The 15,358-nt window shown below is 39.5% G+C and overlaps 1 protein-coding gene across 1 annotated transcript; it reads left to right on the forward strand.

The window, feature by feature from the left end:
• The first annotated feature begins 14,426 nt into the window (after positions 1–14,426).
• Positions 14,427–15,152, forward strand: LOC126891092 (uncharacterized). The gene has a single exon (XM_050660270.1). It carries the CDS (start codon positions 14,427–14,429, stop codon positions 15,150–15,152), a length of 726 nt encoding a protein of 241 aa, XP_050516227.1.
• Positions 15,153–15,358: the final 206 nt, after the last annotated feature.

A 15,358-nucleotide genomic window follows, 5' to 3' on the forward strand; every position in this document is an offset into this window, starting at 1 on the left:
GTACCACTCAAGATTGCTAAAGAAAATGCTAAGTTCAAAGGCCGGCAATGTACTAGTACAGTTACCATAGAATGCACTGAGGTGAAGATAGATCAACCTAAAAATCCGGTATTACAGCAACTTATTTACTCAATATGCAAATCGTGTAAAACACTAAAAGTTTTAGTTGGCATTTAGAGTACCGATAGCATATCTTTTTTTTTAGCAATTTACTTGAAAAAATGACATAATATTAGCAGATCGATGTTTTCAGCTTCAAGATATTTTAGTATCAAAAGATGTGACTGTCAATCTGCCAGAATTTTTGAAAAACAAATCTGGCCAGATTGAGCCTCACCAGCTTTGTCGTTCAAAAAAATTTCATTGAATAGAATACATATTGAGATAGTAATTGGTTTGGGCAAAATATATAAGATTCTGAAGTATTTGTCGAGCAATTTAGTACCATTGGGAAGTAGAATAATAGTTAGAAGTATGTTTTATATTAGCAAATTTTCGTAGCAACATAATGGACAAAAATTAATAAAACAAATACTATTTATTTGTCTTTTATTTTTGTTATACAGCTTATCTCCATTACTATTGTTCTAAAGCTACTTCTTCGTGGCATCTTATGTAATTTACTGTATTAACTGGGAAATGAGCCACAATTTAAGTTGGAAATTAATTTTATTGATGTTTAAACTTCCATTTCGTAAATCGTTATTGAAATACAAAAAATTAATAAATTAAACAAATTTTGTTTTTTTTTGGCTTGGTAAAAAATTCTCCAAATTTTTTAATAACAATTCTTCTAATAACTATTCGAAGATTTTTTTTAGAATATAAACAAGATTTGTTTATATTCTAAAATAGTGGGCAAATGAGAGTTTTGGCCGCACAACCCCACCCCTTTTTGTACCCCCCACTTCTACCCTGTATACCCCCCACCCCTAATTATACAAAAGTGGGGGGTATACAGGGTAGGAGTGGGAAGTACAAAAAGGGGTGGGGGTTGTGCGGCCAGAACTCTTATTCCACCATTTTGTACCTCCACCACATTATACCCCCACCACTTAATACCCCCCACCACTTTATACCCCGCACCACTTTATACCTCCCTCCACTTCATACCTCCCACCACCGACCAGGTCAACGACCGGTCAAGAAGTTAACAAACGGTTAAGAAGTCAACGAACAGTCAACGACCGGTCAACAACTATTGAGGAATGAAGGGTTTGAAAGGTAAAATATATTAAATAAACAAGAATTAGTAACAACTTTATTTTTATGTAATACATTTATGACATTGGTATTTGTATGGTAGGTAATTGCTAAATAATGAAGTAGAACAGTGTTCCCAACAAGGTAGTTTCATTTGTATAGCATCATTTCCGCGAATATGTGGTGGAAGTTCATCCCACTTATCTAACAAATCAAACCCATCTACGTGATCCAGAAGGTACCACGCTGGAAATCGCTCTATCTCTTGTTTGTTAAATAAACAAAAATCTTTAGGACGAAGGTAATGATCCGTTATCACTTGCTCCAATAAAGGATTATGTTCAACTAGATTTAAAATACAAATATAGCAGTCACTTATAGAAGGAGGATACATCACCCCATCACAGGTGGAAGGCCAATGATGATAACAGCGAGTAATTTTCTGTCGAATATGTCATTTTTCACTTCATCTGGTAGTTTATGTTCAACTTCTCGTAAATCTGAGGTTTTCATATACTGAAGATATTGTAAAGGAAAATCACGTAATTCTTCAGAAGAAAATGCACTTAACGGAATAGCAGGAAAGTGTTTGCTGTAAGAACCCATGTCGGATACTAAATGTTTGATTAGATGTAAAATAAATAGCCAACACAAAAATAACTGGTTATGCCTCACACTCACAGATACCTCCCATCTCGCAGATACCCCCCTCACAGATACCTCCTACCCACAAATACTTCCCACCCCCACTTACAGATACCTCCCACTTTCAGGCACCTTCTACTTATTAACTAGACGTAGAGAATCAAAGGTTAGCTTACCTGTCTATCGAGTGAGTAAACATGTCTCAATATAACTTTAGTGGTAACACACCTGTTCAAAAATATGTTGTGGAGAATAAAAAAGATGTAATAATAGCAGAAAGAAGCTTTCAGTTAAATAGATCAAAATGTAAATTTGTATCTATTGGGTTAAAATATGGTGCGGAATGTATACCAGTGATAACTCTATGCGGTAATCAAGGGCAACGGGTAATATTCACGGAAGAAGATTGGAAAGATTTACTATACTACCAAGTAGTAATTACAAATTATCTGTATACAGTGGGAGATAGTGTGTCTATAGACAGAAAAAACTATAGTGTAGAATTTGAAAAGGTGCAAGAAGCTAAAGTAATAAAAATATCTCAAACTAACTCCTATATATATTTGGGGTACGAAAGCATTTGCAAATTATGGGAAGTGTTACCGCTTATACAACATCATATTAACCATTTAAAACAAGGAAATTTCGATGAATATTTGAAGAGTCTATATCAGCGATTACGAAACAACACAGGTAATTTTTATGAAAACGTGTTAAGAAGTGTCGACGCAAGCACCCACATTCGCTTTGAAGATTTAAGTAATATTTTGGAATTAGTGTATGTGTATCCAGAAGTTCTAAAAGATTTCTACACAAACTTGTAAAAGATTAACTTTTAATGAACATCTTAACAAAACACATGTTCTACGAGTTTGGAAATATGCACACCATCAAGCACGACAAAGGTATTGGGAAATGTTTGTAATAGATACAATCAGGTTTAAAAAAAGAATTGAAAAAACTTCAAAAATAATATCCCCGATTTTAAGTTTAAATCATAGAATGTATGTATACAATAACAGGTTTAAATAAATATTAAAACATAAGTGTGTGTGTGTGTGTGTGTTTGGCATCAGACAAAGTCTATTTGCCACAGACTATAACGTAAGAAAGATCAAATGTCTACTTTCGTCCTAATCACAAAATGAACTAATATATCATAGACTCTTTTATCAAAAATTAAAACATAAGTCTTTTATTTATAAAAGTTATTAAATACAAAATGTTTAACATATCTAATAATCACATTTAAAAGTAGAAAAGTAACACAAATAACTAAATACCAGGATAAACAAATGTTTGATAAATATTCTCTTCCAACTTGAGTATCACCTGAACAGCTATATAGTTGACGCCATTCTGTTTCATCGTTTAAGTAATTTGGGAAGGGTAACCGTAGTTTGTACACTGTACTGTTACTTGGTACGTAAGCAAATCTAAGTTCCACCCCATTTAGCTTATAGAGGCTCATGTTAACCCACTGTGAAGGCCAACTATCATTTTTTATACCATTTTTATCAAAACATATATGGATATCTTTCACAGCATAAGGTTGGTAAATATAAAGTACTCCCTGCACAACAGTATGTAAAATGAAAAGACCTGCTCCAGTCATTATTTTAGCGTGAACTAAATCCGTTTAGTTACGTTTTTTATATTTATACAACATTATTTTTACTAATCCAAGAGTTGTGACTTTTATCCATACCTAACCATTTAACATAAACTCGATTAGCTTTGCGTTGTAATATTTTTTTCTACAAGATATACATCTGAATATTTAACTTTTTGAAGTTCTTCTGTGTAAAAAGCTCCCTTAATCCCCTCTTGTTTTTTTTTTTTTTTTTTTTTTTTTCATCACTAGGTGGGGAATCTGCAAACAGACGACGGAGGTAAACATTTCCGACAGTGCTGGGTTCCTGAGCTGAAACCTCATCAGTGTCACGTCGACCAGTTTGGCCCTAAATCGGACCTCCCTGCCCTCCGTAACTCCGATGTGGCCGGGACCAGCTAAACCCCACCCCTCTCATACTAGGGCATCAGGTTGGAATCGCCCGTTAAGGCATGACTTCTCCCTGATGTCCTTCTTTTACCCGATTCTCAATCACTCGTCATCACGCATTAGCTTCCGTCTCTCGCACTCATCCGACCACTACGTCCTTCAATCATATGCTGTCAACCTCTTATTCTTACTACCTATGCGGGCCCAGCTCTGCCTCCTCGATACCTGCCAGAACTGCGTCTAGCTCCCGCGCTTCCTTCTCTTTTATCGACAAAACCTTTCTCACATAATTGTGGATTTTGTCCCACCATCGCTCATCAATCACCATTTTCTCTACCATCTCTCTCACAGACGCAAACACTCTTTCCAGCTCATTCCTTTCCCTTGCCCATCTGACACACTCCAGAAGGGTATGTGACACAGTGTCCGAAGTCCCACAGTACAAGCAATTGTCCGATTCGGTCTTTTTGAATCTGTGTAAGTAGCTACGGAAGCTCCCATGTCCTGTGAGCACCTGCGTCAGATAATAGTCTAGGCGCCTGTGCCCGCAGTCCAGCCAGCCTCGCAGATTCGGTATCAGTGACTTCGTCCACTGCGCCACATGCTCCGTTACATCCCACTCGGCCTGCCACATCTCAATAGATGTGGCCCTCTCCTCACTTCTAACGTTCTCCCCTTGTAGTTCTCTATTTCTCTGCTGGAACATTCTATCTCTCTCACTCACCAACACATGTAAGGGAACACAGCCGGTGATCACCCACAGGGCAGCAGCAGACACAGTCCTGTAAGCACTTGCCACCCGCAGCAAACTAGTTCTGTCCGCGCGTACCAAAAGCCTCTTGTATGCCTGTATTTCCACAGCGGCACTCCAGACTGGTGCCGCGTAGAGGATGACAGATTGAACAACACCGTGTAGAACCCTCCTCCTTTCGGATTTAGGTCCCCCGATGTTAGGCATTATCCTCCCCAGCGCAGCCGCTCTTTCCGCTGCCTTCCGGGTCACCTCCCGGACGTGCTCTCCCCAACCACCATTCGTATGTAAGACCACTCCCAAGTACTTGACGTACTTCTTAGGAGTGATCCGCACGCCCGCACAGTCAAACACCATTCCATCTCTCTTTCTCGGGCCTTTAAGGATTACCGCCTCCGTCTTCTCCGCCGCGAGACTCAAACCATGGTCATTCATCCAGTCCTGAATCAACACACTTGCATGCCATACCCGGAACAGGAGTTCCTCCCTATCCCGCGCTACTGCCAGCACCGCGAGATCATCCGCGAATGCAAAGGGGGTTACCCCCTCTCCGAACTCGCAGTGAATGACACCGTCGTATGCCAAGTTCCATAGCAACGGGCCAAGGACGGACCCCTGGGGCACCCCAGCCGTAACGTCTACAACCACGCCTCTCTCTACCATAATTTTCCTTTCGGACAGATAGTCCGACACGATATTCATCAAATATGCGGGACAGTTCCTCGCCGCCAGAGGACCTAGCACAGAGGACCACTGTAATGAATTAAAAGCGTTTCGAACGTCGAAGAGGAGCAGAACCGCCCACCTGTTGCGATCTCCCCTCCCCTCAACAGCCCGAAACACCTCCATCACCGCATCTACCGTGCTCTTACCCTTACAAAATCCGTACTGCCTTGGGGACAATCCCCCGGATCTCTCTATCACCCCTTCGATTCTCTTACGCAACATCCTCTCGTACAGCTTGTTTATACTGGAAAGAAGACAAATAGGCCGATACTTTCCGGCACCTTTCGGCAGGAGTACGAGCCTAGAGATCTTCCAAGACTCGGGAAACACCTGTGCCTCAAGCAGGGCATTTATGTGGCCCAAAAGCCACGCAGGCTCCAATCGCTCCAGACACTTAATCGCCTCTGGCGGTATTCCGTCTAGACCGGGAGCCTTGCGCGACTTGAGGGACTCCGCCGCCTCAGCGAGCTCCTCAGGGGAGAAGGGTACACCCCGCTGCGCATTCACGTCCCTCCGCACGCCATGCCAAATTCCGGGCGGGAATAACTCCCCGACAATCTTAAGTTTCTCGTCCAGCGGCATGTCGTACGGACGATACGCTTTAAAATGCTTCATTACGATTTTATACCCGTCCCCCCAGAGGTACTCATCCAATTTGCTACACAGATCACTCCAGTGCCTCTTCTTCTCGGCTCGGATCGTTCTATTCAAATCCTTCTTCCGAGCTTTATACTCTCTCTCTTTATCTCTCGCTACTTCTTCCTGTCTTCTACTCCTCGCTCTTGTCATTTGCCGGCGTAGCGTGATGCACTCTCTTCTCAGTATTGCAATTTCATCATTCCACCAGTAAGGCATTCTGCTGGCGTGCACATTGCTCGTTCTACTATCACTCAGCGCGGCTTTCATAGCTCGTTCAAGACATTCCACCGTAGGTGGTTGGTCCCGGACGCATTGCACCTCCCACTGCACTCTCTCTTCATATACGTCCCAGTTTATCTGACGGCTTCCTTGAATACCCGTCTCGCGCGCGGAGGACCTTCTTGTGGGAATTCCTGCCCCGCCTATCGCGAAGCCGATAAACCTGTGGTTGGTCCCAGTGTAGTCCGGTAACACAGCCCAATCTTTCACGCATCGCGCTGTCGCCTGCGTAGCGCAGGTGACGTCGATATATGTTCCAGACTCACCTCTCACAAACGTAGGCTCCAGGCCTGTATTTAGCACAACCAGGTCAAGAGCACCCACATACTCCATCATCACTTGCCCTCTGGTGTCGGTGATCGGCGAACCCCAAGCCGCGGATTTCGCGTTAAAGTCGCCGAGCACTACACATCCGTTACTACTCTCTTTCCTCACCTCCTCCATTATTTCATTCATTTTCCATTCGAACTCATTCACTGGTATATTTGGAGAGATATAGCAGCAAACGAGACTCACTCTCTCCAGCCTTACGCACAGGAAGCCCATATGGGCTTCGATCTCTCTCACTCTTAACTTTGAATTCCGGATCCATACAGCGACGCGACCCGAGTCGTCCACATACCAGCCACGATTCCTGACCAATGTAGGGTTTGGTTCCGACGCCACGAGAATGTCAAACATTCCCTCAGCGGCGGAAGCAATGGCTAGATCGTGTGCCAATCTTGCCGTACCCACGTTGGTCTGGAGAACCCTCAACTCAGGATAACGATTTTTATTCGCCATTTCAGACAAAGAGCTCACATCTACCGCACTGCGTTCGCAGACCTACGCCTGGCCTCGTCAACCAAACGCCTGAACTTCGGGCACTCTCTACTCTGACCTCTATGACCTTCTACGTTACAGTTCGCGCACCACAATTTACTCTCATTGCATTGTGTGGCTATGTGACCCTCTTCTCCGCATCTCCAACAACCCTTATGCTCACTCTCTGCCTTACACTCCGCTCTTATGTGCCCAAATGCCTGGCATCTGTGGCATCTCGCGATAAAAACCCTTTCCTTTACTAGACAGGATATTATTCCCACCCTCAGTCTCTCCCTCCGAATCAGTCTCTCTGCTACGCAAAGTTCTACCTCTACCCTGGCAATTTTGCCACCGTGTGACGGTCGAATATCCTTCACCTCACATTCGCACTTTCTCCCTGCAAAGTCCTCTATCGCGTTCATTACGTCTTCCTCCGTGGTTATCAAGTCCATGTCGATCAGGGAGATCATCTTTTTTGGCACTCCACCCTTCGCCACCGCTTTGGTAACACAGGTGTTGCCCGCGGAGACGATCCTCCTGACCTCCTCAGCCATCTCTCTTCCACCGTCCAATTCCAAAACCATGCCCTCATTTTTTGTTTTCCTCATTCGCTTTACCACTACATCTTTCCTCTCTCCCAGTCCCGTGCGAAGCCCTCGCACCATATCAGCAAAGGATTTATCCTTGGCCTTGCTTAGCACAACTACCCCGTTTTTGACAGCGGGTCTTCTCTCACTCTCTTTCTCTCCGAACAGGGTCACCGTCAAGCTCCTGCCTCTCACTGCCAACTCCGACAGCTTGCGGGCTACCTCCATCCCCAAGGCTGTCGGGGCCCACACATTTACACTGCTCCTTTCATCCTTCTCCATTTTTTCCGTCAACAATCTCATCGCTGACAGGAACTTGACAGCGTCCGGTTCCTCACCCTTGCCGAGGATGAGTTTGTGCGCGCGCCTTTCAGTAGACACTCGCTCACCCTCCTCGTTGTCGTGCTGGACCCTTACATATACCGTCCCCACGCCTGCGGTCTCGTTACCGGAAACAGGGGAGCTTGGCAGCTCTGGATAAAGCTCCTTGAGCTTCTCAATCACCCTCGCATCTCCAGCGTCACTCGTTATGGCCACGGCCACGTCGCTCCCAGATGAAAAGGGACTTCCTTCTTTCCGGATCGTCCTCCTGAACAAAGCCTCCGGCCAATCCTCGCTAATCACCGCCATTATATCTTCCGCACTCGCATTCGCTCCCTCGTTCATACTCTTCTCAATCCTTGCCACTCGTTGTTCCTCCGAAAACTCTTCCTCCAGGTTGGTCTGAATTCCAATATCGATACTCGTTGGAGCCATCGATGCAAACGTCTGTGTTCCCTCGCTTGTTGTACAGACGGAAGACTCCTTAGATTTCTTTTTTTTGTTTCCACACATCTCTGCTACCTCTCCTTCCATTTCCTTAAAAGACCGCTCCAGCCTGGTGAGCTGCCAATCTAAGCCCGCCACCTCAGTCTTGATTTCAACTTTGGTGTTGGGATTGACCTTAGTCAACCTCAGCACCTCAGTGATCGTCTCCTTTAGCTTTTGCAACTCTGTTCTCATCTTTTTGACACTCTCTAGTCGTTCTGGGGTTTGTCCTGGCCCTATGCCCGCCTCTCTCTTTCTTTTGCTGGTAGTTACCGGCGTCCCTTTCTGTTCTAGGTCCGTGTGGACCTCCGGCACTTCAGAAGAACTATTAGCCCCCTCACTCTTACTTATTTTTTCCGCCTCACTCTTGCTCTTTCTTGCCGCCTTTTCAGGGGTTCTGTCGGTCCTCATAGATCGGGAGAAAATTGCCTCTTGTTTGGAATCCTCAAGTAAGTAGGTAGTCGGGTTGGTAAACTGTACTTTTTTAATCTTAAATATTTCAGTGGTCCAAGATGGTGTGTATGATTTAGCAAACGCGTGACGATATTTACTTATTCGAACGTAATCCCCTTCCCGAAATTTTGGTTTACGTTTATCGACGGTTTTTAACCAGTTGTAAGCAGTTATATACTTAGCATTTCGATCATTAACTTTACTTGGAATTTCCCCCATAGTTGAGTGTCTGGTGTTATTATACTGTTCAACGATAGACGGCAGTATTTTAACCCATTTATAAGAACCTTGCAGACTAAACTGTTTCCACAACTTCGACGTAAGAGTTCGTATCACGCGTTCAGCAATACTTGCTTTTAAATTAGAATATGTGCTGTAATGATTTATACCATAAGATGACATCAGGTGTTTAAATTGTGAATTATAAAATTCTGTTCCATTATCCGTTTGTAAATGTTTAGGGGTTTTAGACATTTGAGATAAAAAATTTTTCATACATTTGGTGACTTCAGCCCCTGTTTTTCTTTTAACTGGTGACGCCCAGGCATATTTACTAAATGTATTTATAACGATAAGGATATAGTTATATCCATTGTTGTATTTAACAAAGGGTGACATAATAGCTAAATCAGACTGACACAAATCATGCAAACCTTTAATTATAACATGTCTTCGCTTAAAGTTTTTTCTTGCAGGTTTATGCAGTTCTTTAACGACTTGTTCTTTAAGATTAGACATTTTTTTCCAGCGGACACTGAAGGGTAATATGAACAAAAACGTTAGGGCTCGTATCAAGTTTAAACGAAAGTTTATCACCTTTTTTTATATGTAAACCAGGTAATTGACCGTATTTATACTGTGTAGAATTTATTAAAAGTAATCCATTAAAACTGTAATGTTGTATTGTATCAATTTTACCGTCTACAGTAAATATATACGACGTACCCCCATTATCTAATACATAAAACTCCTTATTTAAACTTGTTTTTTTCTCCCCTCTTAAAGCTATAATACATTTACTGTGGTAAGAAGTTGGATCACAAATAAAATATAATGGGTTTGTAGAATTATCACAAGACTTTAAATCAGTTAGAAAGTGAGTCCCAAATTTATTAATAGGCATTATTATTTAATTATACCCCCTTCTCGAAGTTCCTCAATAATGGAAATGATTTCGTTACCGTGAGCGTTATTTCCTGAAGATTGTGATGCTGCAAGTAGTCCAAGTCTCTTTATGATTTCATTGTAATTGTCAACGTATTTATACTCCGTCGGCTTCGTAGTTAACCGTTTCAATGTTAAAGCCCCGCCTTTTTACCGGTAAATTTTTTGGTGTGTTGTCTAGTTGTTACACCAAGACCTGAAGGTAGAGAACTCAACCTTTGTCGGGGAGGTTGCGGTCTAGTTTCTAACACCGGTTGTATGATAAAATGATACTTATCTTTTATTTTAGCCTCAATTCTTCTAATTGGTAATTCAGGGTTATTGTCTCTATGAAGAGCATTGGTTCTCCGTAAAATATCAACATATTCGTTAACATCTTCACGTTTAAAACTAATAGGGTTAGCCTTAAATAATAATTCATAGAGACCTGGTGTCCCTATATACTTAACCCCGTTTATAATCATATCCGGTCCCTCAAACTCAATATTCGAATCACCAATTGAGAATTTTTCGTTTGCTAAATCGTGATACACTCCTAATGTATTATCAAATTCACCTCCCACATCTTCTATATTATTTTTAACGTACTGCCGAGGTAAAGGGTTAGTGAATACTTCATAATATGACCTCATTACGTCAGGATTATTAACCATACTGTTAAACTCTAGTAGAGTTTCTTCATATAATCGATTTACATCTTCACTACTATTATTTCCTACATGTTGTGATGTAAAGGTTGAATTTTCTGCACTATCTCCCCCATGACTTGTTTCGAATGTTTCTTCGATCGCGTTAGGCTGGATAATAGGGAGTTCCCCAAAGTTAGTATGTGTTTTAGATGAAGTAGAACCTTTATTTGGTGATGAAGTAGAATTTTTATTTGGTGATGGAGTAGAACCTTTAATTGGTGATGAAGCCGTAAGTTGATAATATTTTGTAAGATTCGGTGCGCTTAATCGACGAGAATTAGATACAGAAGATTCAAATTTAGGAGTGACAGGTTCTTGTTTTATATTACTTGTAGGTTCTAATTTTAATAACAACTCTTTGAGCGGTTTTGTTATGGGTTGATAATTTTTTTCTAGCTGACTTTGAGACTTGGTAATATCACTTTTTAAACTACGGTATTTACGTTTTAATGCCTGACGGGTTTTTAACAGCTGTTTAGCAATTCGAGAATCCATTTTTACTAACACTAACAAGGCGCACTTCTTCCTTTATATATGTACGAAAGTATCAAACCCTTTGCGATATTTTCCTGAAGATAATAAACAATCCTTATCAATCACTACAAACCCATAGTTATCTTTCCAACAAAAAGAACTAAAATCTTTAAATTTTTGAAAACTCATATCAATATTAACATGGTCGTCATATATGTGTTTTAAGTTCGTCATATCTTGTTGGAAAATCACTAAAAGATTGGCATTATCTCGCACCAACTGTTTTGGTATAGAGCTATAAGTTTGTGATAAGTAAAAACAATCGGTAAGTTTGTGTCTACCAAAACAAAAATAATTTTGAATAAGTTTTTGATCGCAAGAAGCTACATCATCAAAGATTATTATTGAATAGTTTTTAACGTCTTCTGGAGTAGGTATGTTTGCGGAATCACTATATTCTTCATACCCAATTTCAGATATCGGTTTAATTAAATCACGTAGGTATACATATTTTGGTTGATGAAGTGATTTGGAATAAACATAAATGTTTTGAAATCTTAAACCATTAGGATGTACAATCAACGATAATAATGTATTTGTCTTACCACACCCACTCGGCCCTATAATAAGACAGCGTTTTGAATCACCGCCAAATAAACCCCCATGTTTTTTTATTTTATTATCCTGTACAACTACATCGTGGTTTGTAATAGGGAGAGATAGTTGTTGTTTTTCGATCTTCATTATATCTGGGAATGATGTGGGTATATATAGGGTGGCAGATTATATATAAAAGGAAGTATAATGAGGCAAAAAAGGATTAGTAGAGATCCAGCAGTAAAACGAAGAGGTCGCGGATTATTAAATCATTAATAAGCTACCAGTCGAGGTACACATCCCAGGTTATTCGTATTGTGGACCGGGGACTAAGCTAGAGAAAAGACTTACACGCGGTGAATCAGGAATAAATTTATTAGACGAAGCCTGCAAAGAACATGACATTACATATTCCCAACATAAAGAACTTGCTAAAAGACACGAAGCTGATAAAATACTAGAGAACAAAGCTTGGGATCGGATAAAATCCAAAGACGCTACATTTGGTGAATAAACAGCAGCTTGGTTAGTTACAACGGCAATGAAGGGTAAACGCAAATTAGGTATGGGTTTACGTAAAAGATTTAGACGCAGGTTAAATAAAAAAGGCGGTTCCTTAAAAAGAAAAGAAATTAATTTAAAAAAACGTATTATTAAAACACCTAAAAAGGAGGTTTTTTACCTTTACTATTACCGTTACTCGGGGCTTTAGGCGCTGTTGGGGGTGGGATAGCTTCAATTATGAAGGCTATTAACGACGCAAAAACCAACCGTGAACAAATTGTTGAACAAAAACGGCATAATCTTGCTATGGAAAAAGGAGGTAAAGGGTTATACTTAAAACCTACTAAAGGGTATGGAATGTATTTAGAACCATATTCAAAAAACTAATATTCCCCCATCATCCGTTAACAGATGTCGATATAAGAAAATATGTGAAAGTATTAAAAATCCCGCATTTTAGAGGTGTTTTCATGAGAGATACCTTACCAAGTAAAATTCGAACAAATGAAAGCGGTATTATAAATATGGATTCAAATAGTGGAAAAGGTACGCACTGGACAGCTTATACAAAGGATAATAATAACATTATATATTTTGATTCTTACGGTGATTTATCACCACCACGCAATGTAATCAAATACTTTAAAACTGGCGGTTCTGTGAACATAAATTATAATTATGAAAGGTTGCAACATAATTCATACAATTGCGGTCAATACGCATTACAATTTGTATATAACCAATATAAGTAGGTCCTGTGGATCAGTATAAACAATACAACCCTCTAGCAAATATGTCGTACAACTTTACCCTGACCGGGAAGTCTTCCACGTTAAGTTATAATTTTAATCCACCCATCTACTTGTTCTTCCACGTTAAGTTATAATTTTAATCCACCCATCTACTTGGATGAAAGTCTTGATTATGAAGTTGGTCTAACAAACTTTTATTCTTTTAACTCCATACAAAACATTGACGAATCTAATAATGTATTTCTCTTTGGTTGCCGTAATTTTACTTATACAACTCATATTCCCTTGGGCTCATATGAATTAGAAGATATAATTCAGCTTTTAAGGAAGTTGATGAAAGAACGAGATAAAACTGCTTATATAAATATCACCCCAGATAAAAACACATCTAAAGTATCTATTAAAAGTAATTGTTCACTATATTTCACTACTGAAAACTCTAGAGGTAAAATTTTTGGATTCAAGAAATGGGAACTGGAAGCAAATAAAACACATGTTTCTGATGAACCAGTAAATATTTCAGTGACGAATGCAATCTGTGTGGACTGCAATATCGCTTCAGGCTCGTATTTAAATGGGAACCCAGTTCATATAATCCATCAGTTTTTCCCTACCGTACCGAGTGGGTATAAAATAGTTGAGTCACCTCAAAATATTTTATATTACTCCATCAGCGTTAAGACGATCAACAACATTAGTATAAAAATTGTTGATCAAAACGGTAAATTACTTAATTTTCGACAAGAAGAGATTACTATAAATTTACATTTACGACAGCGATTATAATGGTTTTAAACTTTTCTTACCAACAACCACATTACATAAAAAACTATAAAAGAGACAACCGAAAGCAAAAATTTAACAGTTTCAAAAAAACAGCGGTAATATTAACACCATCTAATCGATTATTATTAAAAAAGCTTGGCTTCAAAGTTTTAGTGTGATGGAAGTGTTACATGTGACTGGGCAACCTTATAATGACACGACTATACAGGAATATCAATTTCACAGCTATTCACCATATTTCCCGGAAAATTGAACTATAACGATGAAATACGAATTCCTACTCAAGATCTAGACGCGTACACGTTACCTTCGACATCATATCTAGACATAGAGGGGAAGCTACTCACACACGATGATAAGGAACCAACAAAACTGAAATTTATAAATAACGCTATTTCATTTTTATTTCGCGAGCTTCGGTATGAATTAAATGGAGTTATTATAGATTCTGTTCGAGAGGTTGGACTGGTATCAACGATTAAAAACTATCTGAGTTTCAACGAAAACGAAACCATACCATTACGGTTATTATCAGGTTTTTTTGAAGACTTCAGACGAATTATAATGAATTGTAAGCAGGAGCTTATTTTAATACGATCAAACGTTGATGTCGATGCGGTTGTGAGTATTGACGAAACCGAACGTCCTAAAGTCGAAATTACAAAATTACAGTGGAATGTAGCTCATGTTAGCCCAAGCATGCGTAAACAACTACGATTAAATAGTATAGCTCATAAAAATATTGAGCTACCAATTAAATTTCGTTCGTGGCAAATGATTGAATACCCATCATTAAATAATGCGACACGGCATACGTGGGCGGTAAAAACCAGTACTAACATTGAAACACCTAGACATATCATTATCGCATTTCAGAAAGGGAGAAAATCAAAGATTACTAAAGATATGAGCAAATTTGATCATAACGACCTTAAAAATATAAAGGTATTTTTGAATTCTGAACGATATCCTTATAATGATTTACAAATAGATTTTGGCACTAACAAATTCGCTCAAATTTATGAGATGTTTGGAAGTTTTCAGAAAAGTTATTATAATTTAAACTTAAACCAACCGATATTTAGCCCGCAAGATTTTAAAACTAAGACACCACTAATACATATACATTGTTCTAGACAGAAAGAAGTGATCCAAAATGGGTCCGTCGTTCTCCGTATCGAATTTGAAACAAATACACCTTCAACAACTGATGTATCTGCTTATTGTTTAATTTTACATGAGAAGGAATTTACATACAATCCACTAACAAAAATAGTAAAGCAGTATTAATACACAGGTGTTATAATTGTATATTATTTGATAGTAACAATTATAAATGTTAGTTTACCATGCATCGCTCACATGAAAACACGTTAAATAACTTTATAGACCATTTAAAAGAACTTAAAAAACAAATTCAGCAGTACGAAACCCTAAAACACGTTATTCGAAAACTTAAACAATTGAAAATATGAAACTTGTTATTGACATCCAAG

Source organism: Diabrotica virgifera, chromosome 9 (genome assembly GCF_917563875.1).
Source record: "Diabrotica virgifera virgifera chromosome 9, PGI_DIABVI_V3a".
Taxonomy (NCBI): domain Eukaryota; kingdom Metazoa; phylum Arthropoda; class Insecta; order Coleoptera; family Chrysomelidae; genus Diabrotica; species Diabrotica virgifera.

What these genes read in the sequence shown, in the direction of transcription:
- LOC126891092 (XM_050660270.1), top strand. Translation starts at nt 14,427, where the DNA reads ATGAATTGTAAGCAGGAGCTTATTTTAATACGATCAAACGTTGATGTC.